General features: G+C 40.9%; 1 protein-coding gene across 6 annotated transcripts; it reads left to right on the top strand.

Annotated features, from left to right (window-relative positions):
- Window positions 1–257: 257 nt before the first annotated feature.
- max (myc associated factor X) lies at window positions 258–21,532 on the top strand. 6 transcript variants are annotated; one of them, XM_038785120.1, is made up of 5 exons: window positions 258–555; window positions 4,140–4,247; window positions 12,545–12,607; window positions 16,578–16,701; window positions 20,289–21,532. In XM_038785120.1, the coding sequence occupies exons 1-5, from the start codon at window positions 520–522 to the stop codon at window positions 20,474–20,476; spliced, it is 519 nt and encodes a 172-aa protein (XP_038641048.1). In that variant the 5' UTR covers window positions 258–519; the 3' UTR covers window positions 20,477–21,532. The 6 variants fall into 6 exon arrangements, with proteins under 6 accessions (XP_038641048.1, XP_038641041.1, XP_038641064.1 ...); XM_038785113.1 differs by having other exon boundaries at window positions 4,140–4,259; XM_038785136.1 differs by having other exon boundaries at window positions 260–555; window positions 12,545–12,580.
- The last annotated feature ends 305 nt before the right edge of the window (window positions 21,533–21,837 follow it).

Below are 21,837 nucleotides of genomic sequence, written 5' to 3'. Positions count from 1 at the left end.
CCCGCTATGAATGGCGGGAAGAGGAGGCCGGTGTGTGTGTGTGTGTTTGATGGGGACTACAATTCCCACAGTGACCTGCGCTCAAGGGCTCAGGAGCAACTTAAAAAGGCAAAGGGCATTTTCCCCTCTCCCTGGTGGCCGGCAGCGAGGGGGAGTGAGGACTGATGGGAAATGTAGTCTAGGTGCCGGGAGCCCAGAATGGGCGTCAAGGGAGAAGGGAACTGCAACTCCCGGCGGCGCCCGCTTCGGCCATGCGCAGTGTTGGGGTGGGGGTGATGAGGAGGAGGAGGAGGTAAGCCGCGGCCTGTCGGGCGGAGCTGGTTTCGGAGTCACGAGCGATTTTCCTGTTGGGTTCTCTTCGCCCCTCAAACCCCCCCCTCTCCATCGCTTGTGTGTGTGTGTTTTTGTTTTGTTTTTCTCGTCAACCTCGACATCGAACACAATTTTTTGTGGAAGTTTAAACCCCGTCGTTAAGCCGTCGCTGCGTTTGTTATTTTGGGGGCTTTTCGACAGAAAAGCATGAGCGATAACGATGATATCGAGGTCGAAAGCGACGTAAGTCTGGTCCCCTTTCTAAAGAAGGACTGATTTAAAATAAAATATTTTCCAAAAATGTTAATCTGTCGAAAATGAACGAATGGAAACAACATTAACGTCTTGGGACTTTCTTCCTCCTCTCTTCTTCCCCCCCCCCCTCCGATTGTGGAAAAAAATTCCCCTTTTTTTCTCGCTACCGATCCCCCCCCCCCCTTTTCTCTCGATTTTTTTTGTAAAGCGCCAACTCCGGCCCTGTGATCATTTTGTGCACTTGTCTGTTTTTCAGGAAGAACAGCCGAGTTTTCAGACAGCGGTACATAAGGGGAGGGTTAACCTCGACCCCGTCATCGTCGCCTTATTTATTAAAAATCTAACTATGCCGCTTAATTGAACATTACATTTGATACCCCCCCCCCCCCCTCCCCCTCCATAAACCTGCAGTTGTTTGACTTTTTGTCTTTTTTGGTTGGGGAGGGTGTAAAATGAAGCCAATCCTTGGATTGTTTGCCGCCTTCAGGCTGCCTTCATTTAAAAAAAAGTATATCCCAAAACATTCAGACTTTGTTAATCGCCCCCCCCCCCCCCCGGTCTTTTTTTTAAATTTAAAGGAAAATATCAATCCCTACAAAAATCCCAGCCCAGGCCTCCGGAGTTACTGAGTGACACCGGCTTGGTTGTTAAGAGTTTACAAAGGCCCATAGTCTATAGAGGAGAGTACCTTTTACATTTAGCAATATAACCCTCACTGTCTTAGGAAAAAGATCTTCATCTATCTCTCTTTTTTTTTTAAAGTTGGGGGATTCTCTCTTTTCCCCTTCCCCCATGTAATGTGTTTAAATGAGATTTTGCCCACAAGCCTCAGCACGCCCTAGGTACATTGATTCAACTCTTGTCGTGACGCCAAATGTTCTCTGGGATTTTGTTATTCTTTGTTTTTAACTCTCTTTTTCCTCTTTACCCACATTCTGTACCCCACTTTTCACCTGAAAGGGGGCTCAACACATGGAGAACGTGCAATTGTGGCAACACTAACAAATTTGTCGTGATACTCTTTATTCCCTCCCTTCCTCTTTTGCAGTTGTGTAAATGAGTTTAATGCAATTGCTTTGGATGACCAGCTTTCTTATTCCTCTCCTGGAACCTTTTTTAAAAGACAATAACAAATGTAAATAGTTAAAATAGATGTATGAGTCTTAGTGGTGTGCATAACTCAAAATGGATTCCAGGAAGTGTGAGTATATCATAATTGTCAGGAAGAATGATGCGTTTTAAAGCAGCTTATGTTTAAAAAATATGCTAACTGGACAATGTGTCCTCTTAAGTTTTTAAGTATAATTAGTTGCTGATGTAAACTTGAAATCATACGGAAATGGTATGTTTTTTTTGTGATGTATAGAGTAGTATATATGCCAAGTTCACATAACTCCGTTTTACTGCCTGTGTTTAATTGCAAGGTGCCAAATGCATCATTGAAGTCCTAGCATTTGATTGATGTTCAGATCCTCCACCTCGTGCATTGATGTCCATTCTTAAGCCTTAAGACTATCTTGCCTCAATCGGTAACACTTATCTCCCTTGTAAGTTAAACACAAAAAGAAAGTCAGAATAGTACGTCGTCCTGCAACATGGCTATAGTCTCTTTTCCTGAAGGATGTGCGTTCAGCTAATCTTGTGTGCTCCGTGTACACTTCCTGTATTTAAAGCATTTATTTGCCTGTCACTTGCCATACCATTCCATAAACTATGAACCAAAATGAAAGTAAAAATTGACGAAATAAAGTACAACACAATCGGGGTGTCGCACGCATTTTCCCAGTAAAATAAATGCATTTATTGAACTACAGGATATTTGCCCATTCCTGTCCACTGCTTTATCTTGCAAATACAATATATTTAGTTATTGAATATTATGTGCTTTTGTAGTTTGTTATGTATCCCTCATTATCTTTGTTTATTATTGATAAATGTCATTTTTAAATGTCAGCTGCTCGAATGAGGAAGTCGATGATTTGATTGCCATGGGTGTGTGAACCTCAGCTCCGTAGCTAGTATGCTAATTTGCTCTTCAGTATCTTTGGCCTTTTTCCTCCACCACAGAAATGTTTTAAAAATATCTTGTTTGAGATAGAGGGGGAAGAAAAGCTTCCTTAAATAACGGCAGTTACTTCTGCAGCTGTATTGGCTTTGGTTTCGCTACAGAAACTGACAGGATCTATCGTATCACAGTTGCCAAAGCTTGTGTCTTTTTAAGTGTATTGATCACCAGCTTGAGTAAAGTTAGGTTTATAAATCCAGAGCTTTCAGAAATCTGTGGCATTCATTGCTTTTGATAAAATCTACAGCTGGAAATGTGAAGAATGTAAATTGCTGGAACCTCTGGTTGTGGCAGTTTGATTCTGGAGCAGTCAGGTTACATGTTTTTTTTCTTCCCTCATTGTTTTTAAAAGAGATGGGGAAATAACATGAAAGAACAAGTTAATTCGTGAAAGAACTTGGACTGTTGAAATTAATATCACTTGAAATCAACTGATTTCTATGTAAGCAAACATTGTGTTTTAAATCCTTAATCATCTAGCATTTAAACATGTGCTTCAGTTACAGAGAGTGGGTGGTATGGTAGCACAGTGGTTAGCACTTTTGGTTCACAACTCCAGGATCCCAGGTTCGATTCCCAGCTTGGGCCACTGTCTGTGTGGAGTCTGCATGTTCTCCCCGTGTCTGTGTGGGTTTCCTCCTGGTGCTCCGGTTTCCTCCCATTGTCCAAAGATGTGCAGGCTAGGTGGATTGGCCATGCTAAATTGTCCTTCGTGTCCAAAAAAGTTAGATGGGGTTACGGGGATAGGTGGGGGTGTGGACTTGGTAGGGTGATTGTTCCATGGGCTGGTGCAGACTCGATGGGCCGAATGGCCTCCTTCTGCACTGCAAATTCTATGATCTATGCTGAAGAGCAAATAAACTGGATCATTGCCTCGCATTTTGTGAATTTTTAGTAATAGAAATCGGAACTCAATAAGAAGTGATGAGGATCCTTTGTATGTTATTGGAGGTGGTGGGTGTGAACTGGGGAAAAATAATCTGACCCCCCTTGGTCTTCAGGCCCTCATGACATTTTATTCAAAAGTGATATTATTTTAACTTATTTGACCAAAAGTAACTTTGCAATGTTATAGAACAGTACAGCACAGAACAGGCCCTTCGGCCCTCGATGTTGTGCCGAGCAATGATCACCCTACTCAAACCCACATATCCACCCTATACCCGTAACCCAACAACCCCCCCCCCCCCCACCTTACTTTTTTTTTAGGACACTACGGGCAATTTAGCATGGCCAATCCACCTAACCCACACATCTTTGGACTGTGAGAGGAAACCGGAGCACCCGGAGGAAACCCACGCACACACGGGGAGGACGTGCAGACTCCGCACAGACAGTGACCCAGCCGGGAATCGAACCTGGGACCCTGGAGCTGTGAAGCATTAATGCTAACCACCATGCTGCCCTAATGTTAATTATCATGATACATTAAATGCAAATTAATTTTCTTTTTTTTCTTTTTAGAAAAGTAATTTATCAAAATAATAGTGTAATTCTGTTTTTTCAGGCAGATAAACGAGCACACCACAATGCATTGGAGCGAAAACGCAGGGATCACATCAAAGACAGCTTTCACAGTTTACGTGACTCCGTACCATCGCTCCAGGGTGAAAAGGTCGGTGTTCTAGTTAAGTTCCGCAGCTTTTTTTACCTTCATTCATTTGTGTTTTGATAAGTAAAATAATGATTTTTTGGGGGGTGTTGGGAAATGTTTAAAGTTGTATGTTTATTCAGAATTGTTGAATTGGGAGAGAAAGTTGTCCTTTTTGGTTTCCTGTATCCACCCATTCTTCTATCACAGATATTTCAAATGTTTTCTTAAGAATTGCTTCAATATAGATATCTGTTGGATACTAAGCTAAGAATGTATGTTGATGAGCTTGTATCTGTCACCTTAACTTTTTTTTTAAAAAGTGATTATTTTTGTAAATGTTCTGACCATTTGTGTGATGATCTCTTTCTCTTTCTGCCTTACGATTGATCTAGAAACAGCAATACTGTGCCTCCTTCAGTATTTGAAGGTCGGGCATTGCTTCGTCGCATGGTCTTTTCTGGGTGACTGCTTGAACGCAGCATTTAAAATTTTGCATTTATGCATACTGACCACATCTGCCATGGTCGATGCAGATGTGGTCATGGGCTTCACCAAAGATTGAAGCCAGGGATTTTTAAAAAATTTGTTCACAGGATACGGTAGCCTTGTGGATAGCACAATTGCTTCACAGCTCCAGGATCCCAGGTTCGATTCCAGCTTGGGTCACTGTCTGTGTGGAGTCTGCACATCCTCCCTGTGTGTGCGTGGGTTTCCTCCGGGTGCTCCGGTTTCCCCCCACACTCCAAAGATGTGCAGGTTAGGTGGATTGGCCATGATAAATTGCCCTTCGTGTCCAAAATTGCCCTTAATGTTGGGTGGGGTTACTGGGTTATGGGGATAAGGTGAAGGTGTTGACCTTGGGTAGGGTGCTCTTTCCAAGAGCCGGTGCAGACTCGATGGGCTGAATGGCCTCCTTCTGCACTGCAAATTCTATTAAATTCTATGATACGGTGTATCACTGGCAAGGCCAGCATTTTGTTTTCCAACCCTAACTGCCCTTGAGAAGACGGTGGTGAACTGCCTCCTTGAACCGCTGCAGTCCATGTGATGTTGGTACACCCGCAGTGTTAAGAAGGAACTTCCAGGATTTTGATCCAGCAACCAAGGCAATGGCAATATAGTTCCCAAGTCAGGATGGCTTGGAGGGAAACTTTAAGGTGATCGTGTTCCCATGCATCTACGGCACTTGTCCTTCTAGGTGGTAGAGGTCGTGGGTTTGACAGGTGCTGGTGAAGGAACCTTGGTGAATTGCTGCAGTGCATCTTGTAGATGGCACACATTGCAGCCATTATGCACCAGTTATGAAGGGAATGGATGTTGAAGCTCGTGAATGGGGCACCAATCAAGCGGGCTGATTTGTCTTGGAGGGTGTCGAGCTTCTTGAGTGTTGATGTAGCTGCACTCATCCAGGTAAGTGGAGGGTATTCCATCTCATTCCTGACCTGTGCCTTGTAGATGGAGGAAAAGCTTTGTGGAATCAGGAGATGAGTTCTCGCTTCATAATTCCCTGCCTCTGACCTCCTATCCAGTTCAGTTTCTGCATCCAGTCTTTTACAAGGCATTTCTTTGTAACTTTTGAATTCTGTTTGGCTTTCCCAATTTCTTCAAGGTTGAAACGACATCGATATGGTTACACTGGGCCCTGAAGGGCTGTTTGACTTTATTAATGGACATTATCAAAAGAAGACGTACTCGTAGGTTGGGATGGAGGCGGGATGGATTTGTTGGGTCTAAATGTCATTTTCTATTCCTAATTATTTTTAAATTGCATCAATGAAGCACTTTAATTCACAAACTTCTTTTTAAAAAAGTAGCGGTGTACATTAAAAAAAAAATGTATATACTTTTAAAAAGTACGGGGCAGCACAGTGATTAGCGTGCTGCCTCTCAGCACCAGGCACCCGGGTTCAATTCCGGCCTTTGGTGACTCTGTGGAGTTTGCATGTACACCCCGTGTCTGTGTGGGTTTCCTCCGGGTACTCTGGTTGCCTCCCACAGTCCAGCGATGTGTAGGTTAGGTGGATTGGCCATGCTAATTTTCCTCTTGTGTTCAAACATGTGAAGCTTTGGTGGGATTATGGGGATAGGGTGAGGGAGTTAATCTAGGTAGGGTGCTCTTTCGGGTGGTCAGTGCAAACTCGGTGGGCTGAATGGCCACCTCCTGCACTGGAGAGATTCTCTGAAAAATGTATTTGTTCATGAGGTGTGAGTCTGGCTGGCTAGGCCAGCATTTATTGCTCATCCTTAATTGCCCTTGAAGGTGATGCTGAGTTTCCTCCTTAAAGTACTGCAGTCCATGTGGCGCAGGAATGCTCACAGTTTAGAAGGATGTTACAGGATTTTGACCTGAAAATTTAAGTTTTTTCAATTCTTATCAATGTGGACTGGGATAAAAATAGTGGCTTGCTAAATTAACTTGGTTTAATCTTGATGCAGGCCAAATTGAATTTATTTCAAGAACGACACAGTGGCACAGTGATCAGCACTGGTGCTTCACAGTGCCAGGGTCCCAGGTTCGATTCCCAGCTTGTATCACTATGTGCTGTGCCTGCACGCTCTCCCCATGTCTGCGTGGGTTTCCTCCGGGTGCTCTGGTTTCCTCCCACAAGTCCCAAAAGACGTACTTGTCAGTTGAATTGGACATTCTGAATTCTCCCTCAGTGCACCCAAACAGGCGCCGTAGTGTGGGGCGACTGGGGGATTTTCACAGTACCTTCTTTGCAGTGTTAATGTAAGCCTACTTGTGACACTAATAAAGATTATCGTTATTATTATTGTAATACAATTATCTTCTTTTGTAGGAATTGGTCTGAGGCAAAAGCTCAGGTGCATTAGCAGGTTACTCGGGCGGCAGATGTAGTTGTAAGGTATCAATTGGAGGTTAAACTAGACTTCCCAGTGCTTTGCTTCAGAAAATTAAGATAAGCACGTGTGTACAAGGAACATGTGTTTGATTTGTTTTTTGAATGCTTTTTCAAGGATACCTGGCATTTGTTAGTGGTTCAAAACTTAATTTGGCAAAGAAGGCACCTACTGTAAAGTAGTGATGGTACAATGTTTTCTGTAGTGGGGGGGCAATTATTATATCGCAAAGAAACAACATGCTATTTTCGCAGGGTTTCTATTGTTGGACATGTTGTCTGAGCTTTGGGAAACAGGTCAAGGAGATGAGAAGGATTTGATCTGACCAGCTTTGTTGTCTTTACAGTACCGCTGCACAAAGAAAGGAGTATTTCCCTCATTCCAACAGCTAATCCATAATCGCCCCACCCGTTCCATTGTTCAGTGGCCCTGAATCTACCATCCGAATCAGCATTGCTAATACTTTTTTTGGTTATGCGTTGAAGACGACAAGAATTCATTTAGAAAACTGAACACTTTTTCTTTTAAGCATTGGAGCAATTGGACCTTTTTTTTGTTATAATTGATATACAATTATAACATTTCCAACGCTGCTCGCTGACCAACCATTGTTTGTGGCTAGCTGAAGCTTGGAGCATGGTTGTGTTTATTTAGCTGCTAAATGACCTGTTACTTTAAAACTATTCTCTAAATAGACAAAGAATAGGTAATAGCAGCTGGTCATAAATCACTTGAGGTAATTGGCAGATCATCTATAATTATGAGTATACTTCAGGCTCCAAGCCAATGACTGCCTTTCTTTCTAAAACAAATGCATGCGTACACATAATTTGAAGTTCATTACAGTGCTGTAATTAAATTCGAAGAACTGTTGTCATTATGACATGCCTGAGAGGATTTAGTATCTTACATATGCTTTCAAAACAATCATTTGACTTTTGTTTGACAATATGTCATAAATTACTGTAATGCACAAAGTTCTTTAAAAGAAGAATAATATTTGAACTAACTTATTATCCTGCAGTAAACAGGATATTGTCGTCATTGCTGAGAAGACAAAATATTCTTGATTTTCAAGGAAAAGAGAATTGAATGGGACTGAAGTGAAATTAAAATCGCTTATTGTCACAAGTAGGCTTCAAATGAAGTTACTGTGAAAAACCCCTAGTCGCCACATTCCGGCGCCTGTTCAGGGAGGCTGGTACGGGATTTGAACCGTGCTGCTGGCCTGCCTTGGTCTGCTTTCAAAGCCAGCGATTTAGCCCTGTGCTAAAGCAGCCCCTCGATGAAAGTATATTGCACTTGATGTACAGAGCTAACATTCAATAACTGGAGACCCTTACAATTAGTGTATGAGGCTTCTCATGTTAATTGAAATCTCAATTCTACAGCCATTGATATATTTAGAAAGCTAGATCTCCTTGTGCGGCTGGAGGGGTGGGGATAGAGTATTCAGGATATTTTGTTCACCCTGCCAGGTCAAACTATGCTTGTCTGGATCAGTGGGAAAAGTCAAGCTAAGAGATGTGGAATGACAAGTGGCATTTGTGTAACTTGTACTCAAAATGGAACACCTCTTGGGCAGCACGGTGGCGCAGTGGGTTAGCCCTGTTGCCTTACGGCGCCGATGTCCCAGGTTCAATCCCGGCTCTGGGTCACTGTCCGTGTGGAGTTTGCGCATTCTCCCCGTGTTTGCGTGGGTTTCGCCCCACAACCCAAAGATGTGGAGGGTAGGTGAATTGGCAACGCTAAATTGCCCCTTAATTGGAAAAAATGAATTGGGCACTCTAAATTTTTTAAAAATGAAACTCCTCTATGAATGTCCAGTGGCATCTTTAGGGAGGTATACTTAATTTTAATGCTCCATGTTTCAATTCTATGCATCTTAACACTGCTTTTGTATAATATCTCTTCAGGGAAAGGGTATTGACAGTGAGGTTATGTTTAAATTGTCAATACACAGTTCTCTCAGCTTTTTCTTACAATGCTTCAGTGTCTAGAGCTTTTATTAAAGGCACTGAGGCTAGTTTGTAAAATTATGATTGATACCGTAAGGATCAATTATCCCTTCACAGTCATAACCCACATGTATATAATGCCTTTATTGCAGTGAAGCATATCAAGGTGCTTCATTGGAGTGTAATTGGCCCACATTCATTTTGAGGGCAGCACCAAGGTGGTTGGGGAGGGGAGAGAAGGAAAGGGAGTCTCCCAGTGTTTTATTTAGAGGCTGGTCAGCAAATTTAAAAATCAACAATAAAACAGAAAATGCAGGAAATGCTCAGCAGGTCAGATGGCATCTGTTGAGAGAGGAAAAAGTTCATGTTTCAGGTCGAGATGACCCATCAGTTCTGATGAAAGGTCATCTCAACCTGCAACCTCAACTCTTCCGCTCTGCTGATGCTGCCTGAACTGCAAAGGTAGAAATGTAATGGGTTTTGAGCAAGAGGAAAAGGCAAGAATAAAAGGGTAGAGGTGGAGAGAGAGATGTGAAGCAAAACTCAATGGTAATAGGACAGATAAAGAAACAATTGTGGTGTGCATGGCTGCGTAATGGGCATCCAAATGCAAAGTAAAGGAATAAAGTAAGAAGCAAGTAAAAGAAAATGAACCGGCAGGAAAAAAGACATTAAATATTGAATCCAGAACTGTTCAACTCTAATGCTGAGCCCAGAAGGCTCCAGAGTCAAAAGATAAGATACTGTTTGTCGAGGTTATGGACCTGAGATGTTATCTCTCTCTCTCTTCACACTGATGCTGCCGACATGCGAGTATTTCCAGCATTTTCTTAATTTCAAAATTGCAACAAATGCAGCATTTTGCTTTTGTAGACAGTCAGTATCTTGACCATCTCCCCCATTGCTGTCTCACAGTTTCAAAATGCTTGAAATCGAAGCTAACCCATGGATATGAGAAGGGAAGTGGTTATGGGGAAGGAGTTAGAGAGCTGGGGAAATGACTACACAAATTGGCAGGATGTGACTTATGGTGTCCCCAGGGATCTGCAATGGGACATTGGCTTTTCACAATATTTATAAATTGATGAAGGAATCAACCATATATCAAGGTTAGGTGGCTACAGTAAATACTGTAGAATTTATAAATTTGAAGCTGCTTTGGACATTTTGCTGCATTGAAGATGCTATATGAATGGAAGTTATTGACGTAGATGAGAGCAGAACATTGCAACGCTGCATTGTTGGCTTAAGTGAGGAAATGACATTGTGCTAGATGGAGAAATGAGGATGGGCAAGGTAATCAAATTTAGACCAAGATGACAGTATTTTCTAAATTATTAGAAGCTAGGAACCACTGAGAAGCAGAAAGATTTAGGGGTCAGCGTACAAAAATCACAAAGATGGAGCATTGATCCAAAAAATAAAAATACTAACGGAATGTTAGCCATTATCTCAAGGGGACCAGAATACAAGTGGTTTGAAGTCGTGTTACAGCAGCGTAGAGTAATCCGGAAAGACTATTCCACTCGGAGCAGGGAGTGCAGCATAGATCCATCACAATAACACTGCAGTTAAAAGGATTAATTAAGTTAGGATTGCATACACCAGGCCTCTCTTCCCATATAGATGATGACTGGATCATTTAATTGAGATATTTAAAATGATCCAAAGTATAGGTGGAGAGAAACTACTTCCTGAGGGAAGTCCAGAATAAAGAGCATAACCTTTAAAATTAAGACTTGGGCAGTTTAGTGGTGATGTCAATCACTTGTTCAAAGGTTGGTGGAATATTCCCAAAAAGTACAGTATGAGCAAATATTCTCTCCAACTGAATATCGGGAATACTGAAACCAGATGTCTTTGGTCCCCCCCACTCTCTTCCCTCATCATTCAACTCCATCCCTCTGGTAAATGCATGTGCCTGAACCAGACCGTTCACAACCTTGTGTGCCATATTTGATTCTGAGCTACCAACAAACCATCTGTGCTGTTACTAAGATTGTTTACTTCCACCTTCACAGCATTGCCTGAGTGTGAGGTGAGTCCTCATCTGCTGAAATCCTCTTCTGTACTTTTGTTACCTCTAAAACTGACTCTTCCAACACACTCGTGGCTGCCCCCTCACGTATAAGTTTATAAACTTAAGGACATCTAAAACAATGCAACCTCTGTCCTAATGCCTGTCAAGTCCTGCTACACCCATCAATCCTGGACTCACTGACAGTGAGTCTTGATTAAGCAACACCTTCATTTTAAATTGTCACTCATGTTTTCCAATCGATCCAAATCCTTGACCTTCCCTATCTCTGTAATCTTCTCCAGCCCTACAGCCTTCCAATATCTGCACTACTCCAACTCTGGCCTTAAGCATCCCTGGCTTTAATAACTTCACCATTTGTGAGCATGCCTTCAGTTGCTAGACTAAGCTCCTTAATTCAGTCCTCCACCTCACTTCATTTAAAACACTCTTTAAAGCCTACCTCTTTGACCAAGCTTTTGACATCTGTCTTAATATCTCCTTAGGTGGCTCGGTGTGTCAAATGTTCGTCAAGTGCCTTGAGATGTTTTCTGCGTTCAAGGAGCTATATAAATACAAGTTGTAGCACGGTGGCACAGTGGGTTAGCCCTGCTGCCTCACGGCACCGAGATCCCAGGTTCGATACCAGCTCTGGGTCACTGTCCGTGTGGAGTTTGCACATTCTCCCCGTGTTTGCGTGGGTTTCGCCCCACAACCCAAAAGATGTGCAGGATAGGTGGATTGGCCACGCTAAATTGCCCCTTGATTGGAAAAAATGTACTCTAAATTTTAAAAATAAATAAATAAATATAAGTTGTTTTTGAGACTAGGTCATTTGAAATGTTAAAAAACTACAAATGATTAATCTTTTGGTATTGAGGAATACAATGGTATTGAGCAAAACATGAACAGAGTTAAGAGACAGGACAGTCATGATCTAATTGAATGGCAGAACAGACTCAATTGGCTAAATGACCCACCCTTGTTCTGATCCTATTTCAATGTGAATAAGTAAAAAAACAAATATGCATAGAAAGTTTACATTATATGTTTTAAAAACCTAGCACTTAAACCTGGTGTTTACAATGCTAGTTTTTGTTTTATTAGTGGCGGTTGAGAGATGAACATTGGCTGGAGAGCTACCCAGCTACTAAGGGGTTTTGAGGGTTACAAGCTAAGGCAGGTAGATGAGTTAAGGTGCAGATCACATAGTCTACACTAGTTTCTGTGTAGTAGAGTAAAGGGATGGAGAGGCGTAGGCTGGAACTTGGAGCTAAAATGCAGGCAGTCGGTTTTTGCAGTTGAAAATTATCTGAAAGAAAGAAAATGCCAAAAACAAGACTCCGCAAAAAGGGCAAAGGGCAAGACTTATTCTTTCCCGACCCCCATTTCTCAAGGAGAGAATTGAGATTGGTTAAATAATATAATTTGTTCTACAAAATCAACTTTATTCACCGACTTCATTTCATTACACATTTTAGGCTGCCTTTGACAGAGTTGGCGAAGTGCATGTGAGGGTACGTCAATCAAAATATCCCATTCAGGTGGCTGGAGAATTCTGATGGATCTCTGGATTGTAATAATGTGCTATAACCAATAACTAAATCCTGATTAGCATAAAAGAGCAAGATTTTATTTATTTTAAATATAGGAATAATATCATGTGATCCATTGAGAATTCTGCTCGGCAAATCGTCGCTAAATTGCTAAGATGCAGTTAATATTTTTAACTAACTTGCTGGTGCATTTTGCATAAATACTGCAGGCATACTCCTGCAAGAAGCCTGCAAAGATTGCTTCCAGAGTCACCTGCATCATTGTACCAGATGGTATTCCTATGGCTGACCCAAAGCTTAAAATAAGGATTATTTTGTTAAATTAGATTATTCCCCCACCCCAGTTTAATTTATCTGTAGTTATATATACACAAATGTGAAACCTTTCAAAGTAAAAGTAAATTAATCCTGTTTTGGACGATTTGTTTTCTAACTTTTTTTCCCAATGGAATAATCTTTGCTATTATGTGGTTTTAGCAGCAAAATAGCAAGCAAGTTTTTTTTGTCACAATTCAAGACTGATTTTTTTTCTTGTTTATGAAGGCCAACCATAGAAATGCATTTTGGAACTTGTGGTGAGGGTTGAAAGTCAGGTACCCAAGTTTGGGGAAGTGCAGATTATTACAATATGTTTGCTTTGTTGGTAACCTTGATTTTATTTTGCCTTTTTGTAACAAAAGACACTGTTGTTCAGTAACAAGCATGATTCTTTGTTTTCCAAGTTACTTTTGAATACAGACCATCTTGTTGGCGATCTGTTTTGATTGATTAGTACATTTATTTTGTGATGCTTGCTTGACTGCTACCCATTTTGTTGGAGTAATAATACAATCTTAATCTACATTTGATAGGGCAGAGCAAATATAATGTTTGCCACCACAAGAATTTGACAGCATATGATTTTTTAAATAAATGGAGTACTTGTAGAGTAGATAAAAGTTTAAATATGGATGTTTGTGAAAACCTCTCTTATTTAGTCATTTTTTTGATGTTCCTAACTATAATCTTCAGTATTGTATTCATTAAAAGTAATTTCCATACCACCAGAGCAACGCTGAAGGAAAGCAATATAATACACTCTCTCTTGTCTTGGTAACCCAGGCAACTACAGTAATTTGCAACCAGCAGCGTAGTTAGTTGTACAGGACATGGATATGTTATAATAAGCAAGCTTCCTTGAGGAAGGATATATCAGGATTTCTTATTCCAGATTAGCATAAGAACAGTGCTGACAAATGGGATTAGGTGGCCGGGTGTCTTTCATGCATCGGTGCAGACTCGATGGGCCGAAGGGCTTCTTCTCTATTATTCTGTTAACAGTTATGTGAGACATTTAGGCCACTATTTATAGGGACATGATCGTGTGCATCGCTAGATTTCTGCATGACAAATTATTTCCCAGCTCCTTTCTTAAAAACATTTCGGATAATTTTTGGCTACATTCCAATATGTATCTATGATGCATGACATGCATTTAGCTGAATAACACCAGCATGCGGTCTCATTTAAGGTACTTCAGGTCTTTCTTTAGAAGATGTCAAAATCCCTTTGAGATAAAGGTCTATTTGCAGCTACTTTGCAATACCTCAAGAAGTATTCACCTCATGTAACCCTTCTATCATCAGTTGGGCCTGGACCCGGAGATCTGAATCTTTCTCCCCTTAACTCAATTATGCCAACTGTATTGGCTGCCAAGATCAAAGCAAATTACTGCAGATGCTGTAATCTGGAAAAAAATCAGAAAATGCTGGACAATCTCAGCAAGTCTGAACGTATCTGTAGAGAGAACGGATATAACTTTGAGTCTGGGTGACATTGTCAAAGTTAGAGAGAACTGGAAATAGAATTATATTTATACTGTTGGAGGAGGAGGGGGGGGGGGGGGGGGGTTGCAACAGTGGGCTGGATAGAGGGCCAGCAATAGGTGGAGATTGACAAAGATGTGTGGACGAAATGACAAAGGGGAAGTAAATAGTGGTGATAATGACCAAGAAGGGTACTGATAGTGGCACATTAAGAGATCAGAATGTGTTAATAGCAGAATAGGGGTGAGCAGTGTGTCAAAGGACAGCATTCCGCAGGGACTGTTCTCTCCAGGATACCCTGGTGCACACCTCCAACACCTTGCTTCTCACCACACCACCTTTCTATGCAATTGTTGCAGGTGCAATGCTTCTCCTTTCCCATCCAAGGGCCTAAACACACTTTTCAGATGAGGCAGTGCATGCACATCCTTAAATCTGGTGTATTGCATTCGCTGCTCCCAATGTGGTCTATACATTGGAGAAAAACACAGATTGATGACTGCTTTGCAAGAATGCTGTTCGCAAACAGGACCCAGACCTTCCTATCGCTCGCCATTTCAACTCGTTGTCCTACTCTCATGTTCACATGTCTGTCATTGGCCTTCTGCAATGTTCCAATGAATCCCAAAGCAAACTGGAGGAACCGCCCCTCCTCTTCCAATTAGACAGGTTACAGCCTTCAGACATAACATTGAGTTAATCAAATTAGACTGTGACCTCTAGATAACAGATGGAGTTTAATCCGGACAAATGTGAGGTAATGCATTTTGGAAGGTCCATAGAGGGAATATACAGTGAATGGTAGAACCCTCAACAGTATTGACAGTCAGAGAGATCTAGGTGTACAGGTCCACAGGTCACTGAAAGGGGCAACACAGGTGGAGAAGGTAGACAAGTAGGCATATGGCATGCTTGCCTTCATTGGCCGGGGCATTGAGTATAAAAAGTGACAAGTCATGTTGCAGCTGTATAGAACCTTAGTTAGGCCACACTTGGAGTATAGTGTTCGATTCTGGATGCCACATTACCAGAAGGATGTGGAGGCTTTAGAGAGGGTGCAGAAGAGATTTACCAGGATGTTGCCGGGTATGGAGGGCATTAGCTATGAGGGGAGATTGAATAAACTCGGTTTGTTCTCACTGGAACAATGGAGGTTGAGGGGCGCTTTGATAGAGGTCTACAAAATTATGAGGGGCAGAGACAGAGTGGATAGTCAAGAGACTTTTTCCCAGTGTAGAGGGGTGAATTACTAAGGGGCATAGGTTTAAGGGGCAAGGTTTAGAGGCAAGTATTTTACACAGAGGGTAGTGGGTGCCTGGAACCCACTGCCGGAGGAGGTATTGGAAGCAGGAACGATAGTGACGTTTAAGGGGCATCTTGACAAATGCCGGAATAGGATGGGAATAGAGGGATACTGACCCCGGAAGTGTGGAAGATTTTGGTTTAGACGGGCAGCATGGTCAGAGCAGGCTTGGAGGACCGAAGGGCATGTTCTTGTGCTGTACTTTTATTTGTACTCCACCTTCACCCTGTTTTTATTTCTATCAATTTGTTTTTCTTCTTTCCATCAATCTGTTTTTCCCTCACTATTATCCCCCCCCCCCCCCCCCCCCCCCAAAAACCTCTCCCCTAAAGTCAGGGCCATTTGTCCCCTGTTCCAAGTTTCCTTTGACACACTGCTTGCCCCTGTTCTGCAATTAACGCATTCTGATCTTTTAATGTGCCAGAATTGGCACCGTTCTTAGTCATTATCATCACCATTTACACTCCCTTGTCTTTTTGTCCCCACACACAATATAAATCTCCTGTTTCCAATTCTCTCTAGCGTTGACAGAGTCATGCAGACACGGTGTTCATTTTGTGTTCTCTCCTCAGATACTGTCTGATCTGTCCAGCATTTTCTGTTTCTGATTGACCATACACCCTTCATTGTCTCTGCTCCAGTTACTCACTAGATAAACTCTTGGATATTGGAAGCCCATCTATTTCAGTTTTTAAGCTCAAATTGATTAAAAGTCTACATTTTGTGGGGTTCCTTGTTTTGTTAGCTTGTAACTGCTCTGACATTTTGCTTCCTTGATAGAATGAAGATTTGACCACACAGAGCAGTTCAATAACTTTAACTTGATCTTTACTGAAACTTGTTTCAATAGGCATCCCGTGCCCAAATCTTAGATAAAGCCACAGAGTATATTCAGTACATGCGGCGGAAAAATCACACACACCAGCAGGACATTGATGACCTAAAGCGACAGAATACTCTGCTTGAGCAGCAAGGTAAGATTCTATTACATTGCATCTTTTTGAAAGAAATGGGTTGTTTAAGGCCATTTGCAGTGTTTAGATTTCCAACCTGGAAATTCTCATGGGTGTAGTTATTCTAACAAATGCTTTGTACTTTGTACCTGTTCAGTTTATCCAGTAACACATTATCTGTTAAATGCAGGAAGTGTTCTACAGACTTTGACTTGCTAAGATGGTGCAGTTAATACTCGTCTTCGTATCAGATGCTTTTCCCAACATAAAATTGTTAGAATTTAATTGGTCAGATTAAAACAAAAGACTTTAGAACATGATAATAAGAGCAGCTTTTTTCATGGACAAGGCTCCTGAAGGTTTTTATTAATCCTTCTCTGCTGTTCAATGGCATCAGTTGCAATTTCTATATTCTAGGGAGCTTGGATGTGTGAATCTGCATTTGGGATTTGATGAACATTTGAATACAATAGTCTGAGAATCCTTGGAAAACCCCAGTAATAGAAAAAAAAACATCACTTGCAGCTATTTTGAACGCGGTCTAAATTTGAAATTTGTGCTGATGCTTGTCATGTGGCAGTCTAACTTGGAGGTTGGCGTGAAGTAAATGTGTTTTTAAAAACTGTTTGAAAGAGCAGGTTTCAAACTTCTTCCATTTTTAATACTGCGCAATGCTGAAAAGGAAAAGATTACCTCATTTAAAAATGTAAATTCCTATTTTCTTTTAGATTGGCAGAGGTTGACTGACTAATGTTTATAATGAGATGTAGATATGGTGTATATTTAATGAGCAAATATATTGATAAATTAGGAACTTACAGTAGTAATTTTGTCTTTCATATACTTCATATTGAGCTAATAGAATGATGCCTCTTTCGGTACCATATAAAACACTCCCACCATAACTTTTAATTTTTATGATGCCGTCACTGAATTGACATTTGAGGTACATAAAACATAAGATCAGGAGTATGCAGTCTGCCTGTCAGAGATCATGGCTGATTTTTTATTTTTGCTTAATACTTTTGTTGACCTACCCTTTTTCCTTTGTGCTAGTTTGTCCTAAAGTCTGGTTTAATAGTTGACTGTAGAAGAGTATTTTCAAAGCAGCAAGTAAATAAGTTGCCTTAAACACATTCCCTGGAGCAGTACTTAGTGTCATGTGATTTCTGCTTCAGATGGAAACTCAGCAGAAATGCCAGAAAGCAGTAATTAAAACTAACTAGTCAGACCATCGAGCCATTCTTTTTGCCAAGTCTGGCTTTGGCCTTGTGTTTCATGCTGGGAGAGGTTCTAAAAATTGAAATCTGAGATTAGATTTGGAACATTCTGCCTTGTCTGCCACCTTCAAAAATGTGAATGGTTCAGGCTTCCACTGAACACTACCCCTCAGAATCTGCACTACTTGATGACATTTGTAGAAACACAATGTGACACATCCAATCTGCTGTTAATGAATGAACAGAATCTGAGTTGTATCAAAATTATCGGCACAGTTGTCCATTCCCTTGTGGGATATTCTGACGCAGTTATTGCCATATGTAGCTCAGTTTTGATGACTCTTGCCTCTCAGTTAAAACGTAAGGTTCAAATCACACTCCACGACTTGAAACACAAAAGTCAAGCTGGCACTGCCAGTGATACTATCTTTCAGATGAGACCGTAAACCAAGGCCCCTCTACCATCTCAATTGGATATAAAAATTCACATGGTACTACTTTGAAGAAGAGATGGGGAATTATGCATGGTGGCCTGACTAATATTTATCCCTCAACATCATTAGAACAGGTTATCTGGTTGTCATCACATTGTTGTTTGTGGAAGTTTGCTGATTGCAAATTAATTGCCACATTTCCTACATTACAAAAATGATTACACTTCAAAAGTACTTAATTGGCTATAAGATGTTTTGGGATGTACTGCTTGTGAAAGGTTCTCTAGAAATGCAACTGTTTCTCAAAACTTGGTCATACTTTTGTTAAAATCCGGTGTGCAAATCAGAAGCTGAATTGTACAAGCAACCGCTTCCAATCATCAGTTGAATAGCTAGTATTGAAATGGTATGTTTTGGGCTGTCTCCCAATCTTGGCATTTCTTCCTGGACTCTGTTTAAAATACAGCTGAAAGAAAGAAATGAATTAAGCAGCTGTCTGAGGTAACTTGATTGCTGCATTCCCATGAATAATTATTGAAATCTAGACATTTATTTTGTGTTGTAGGCTTTGTATTTGCATGTTTACTTTCACACCTTGAAATTTTCCCAATTGGATCAGAGTTTCACCTGAAACTAAAATGTTCCCATCAGTCAGTGTCTCAGTTCTCACAAAGGCATGCTGCTGTACTGGGGGTGGTGGGGGCATTAAAACAACAACGTTACAACACCAGAAAACTATTTGAATCAAATATATTCCATGTACGGTGAGTCCCTTATGTTGAATGTTTTTCCCAGTCCGTCCTTTTTCTCTCCTTGCAGCCCATTCCCTGTAGCTGCATGGACACGGGTTGTGGTTAGTCTCATCGTGTTTGTTGAATTCTCCTGTTCTTATTGACATTGGAAAAGATTGATCTTTTCCAATATTTGGGTTCAGCTTCCATTAAGTTTGCCTTATGTTGGAGGCATGGCTGCCTTGTAGACGGATCCTGCATAATGTCACTGCTCAACAACTGCTTTACCACAAGGTGGTAGCAATAGAACAGTGGAAATGGTTCATACACCGTTAAGCAATTAAAATAACTCCGTTTTAATGTACTGAAAAAAAACCTGTAGTGGTTTACTTGAAGTGTTGTCAAAACTGCAGCAATGTCAACATAAACGTGTAATCACCCTGAGCCTATACTGAATATAAATGGTGACAGATGCATTTTCCTCTCGCTTCGACAGATGAGTGTTCAACAAGAAAAAAAAAAGAAAAAAGACCAGTTTACAGTCTAGATTGATTGCCATTTCATGCACATTGTTTGGCCAAATCTTTATTTGCACAACTGATTGCAAATGCTGCCTATGTAGTCAGTTTTGGAAGGATGAATGGAGGCATTGGATTTGCATCACAGTCGCTTGTTGGGAAGGCACTTTACTCTGTTCTCCACAAATATCAATATCACTTGATGACAGAGACTTCTCAATTTGGTTCTGCCCAAGGTTGTTTTTTTTTTCTCCATGTATTGGGATCAAGGTTGACTTTCAGCTTGCGCTGTCCTGTGGTACACTGGATATAGAGCACAAAGATAGCTGCTACCAGATGGATGTGGATCAACACAATAAAACTGTAACTGAAAGCTAAACAGTACATAATGTGGCGGGAAGGGGGTGAGATGCAAGTGATTGAGGTTGCTGAAATTAGAGCAAGGGAAGGTGGTTTTAATGGTTCACATTAGTTAGGAGATTGCAAGTTTGGTGTCTACTGAACAGAAAACGTTCCTGTTGTGTCCAGCTACAATTGACTTGTTTGACCTCCAATTTTATAAAGTAGCAAATACTATGGTGAGCTGAAATGAGTTTTATATCAGTGCAGGTGGAAGTCAGCTGGAGCAAAGGATTGCACTGTGACAGTGTGTAGTAAATGGATTTGTTGCTTTGGTTTTATCAGTGAACTGCCTTTCTCTTTCAGTACGTGCACTGGAAAAGGCACGGGCAGCCGCCCAGCTACAGGCCAACTTTTCATCCTCTGACAGCAGCTTATACACCAATCCCAAGGGCAGTGCGGTTTCTGCCTTTGATGGAGGCTCTGACTCAACTTCAGAGTCAGAAACTGAAGAACCCCAGACCAGAAAGAAACTGCGAATGGAGGCAAGCTGAACCCCTTCCAACAAACTGGCTGGCTTTTACTAGGGATTCTTGTGTATAGCTTTACTTTTCAGTATGTCTTCTGTCAGACCCCTTTGTGCTCTAAGGATTATAACGATAGATGCTATTAGCAGGATAGCATCTCATTTCATCAGTAGAAGGACTCCCTGCTCTTCCTCGTGAAATTACAAAATGGCAGCTGTCAAACTATTAAAGACTCCGTCTGTTGCAACAGGAACTTTGCAGCAGTTCTTAAGACTTATTTACTAGCTGTGGCACCCAGTGGGGGGTCAGGGGATCGAAAGTCTAGATTTGAAAATGTATGTTATTAAAAGAATAAAGAAGCAAGGCACAAGTTATTTGATGCACTATTAATCTGTATGGGTGTGTATTACAAATGGTTGGTCATGTACAACCAATTTTTAATTTTGAGACCCTTTTGATCTTATTTTATTCATTTCAATTATGAAACAGAAGTTCGGTGTCACTTGATATTTAAAAAGTCACGGACTTCAAAACCATTTACTTCAGACCAGTTTTACTTTTCATATTTCTTCAATATTTTACAGATTTAAAAATAATCAAATATTCTGTGCCTTGAATTGCTTTTATGTAACCCTACAAAATGATGGAACAGCTTAAGTGCCCTAAAGCTATGCTTAACGGCACTGAAATAACATCTGTCAATACATCCAAAATGGGTATGTTAAGTTTGTGTTTTAGCAGGAACCAAAATAATTGTATTTAAGCCTCGGTCTGCATAATACAATGTACAAAATTAAATTGATTTCCATTACTGCTAATTATTGATGTTTGAACAATCAACTGGCTGCCAAGCACCATTCAGGCTGTGTCGGGGGTGTGTGTACATTTGTCTGTCTTTGCCTTTTCAATTATTGGTCTAAGCTTAAACTAGCTTGTAGCATTATGTAGATTTGTCTCTTGTTGTTATTTGATTCCATTCCATGGAAATTACAGGTATGTTGTACATACTGCCAAGAATTGTCTTGCAAGTTGAGGCTGACCTTTACTATGAGACTATAAATAAAAACTATTTTATCCTTGTTATTTGTGGTAATTAATGCTGTTTAATTTTTTTTAATACTGGCATTGGTAGCTTAGTTCAACCTACTTGCATTAAAATGAATGTTCTTACTGTATTGTTACCGTGAGGAGAGAGAATCCCAAAATATCTAAATTAAAATGTGAAGTGCATCACTTGCCTTTTGAGAACAGCACAGCCTTTAAGGTGAACAGTGTGGCATTACATTTTTGAAAAGAATAAGAACTTAAATTTAAGTAGTACCTTTCTTGGCCATTGCTAATCCTGAGGTACCCTATTCAATTAAGTATTTTTGAAATGGAATCGGTGT

This window comes from Scyliorhinus canicula, chromosome 2 (genome assembly GCF_902713615.1).
Source record: "Scyliorhinus canicula chromosome 2, sScyCan1.1, whole genome shotgun sequence".
NCBI classification, from domain to species: Eukaryota; Metazoa; Chordata; class Chondrichthyes; order Carcharhiniformes; family Scyliorhinidae; genus Scyliorhinus; species Scyliorhinus canicula.
Note: the sequence above shows the minus strand (reverse complement) of the source record. Positions and strands in the feature narration are given on the sequence as shown.

Excerpts from the sequence above, each read along its gene's own strand:
- max (XM_038785113.1), top strand. The coding sequence starts at position 520 with ATGAGCGATAACGATGATATCGAGGTCGAAAGCGAC. Across the intron at positions 4,260-12,544 it reads GTGAAAAGGTCGGTGTTCTA|GCTGCCTTTGACAGAGTTGG; the intron begins GTTAAGTTCCGC and ends TACACATTTTAG. Across the intron at positions 16,702-20,288 it reads TACTCTGCTTGAGCAGCAAG|TACGTGCACTGGAAAAGGCA; the intron begins GTAAGATTCTAT and ends TTTCTCTTTCAG.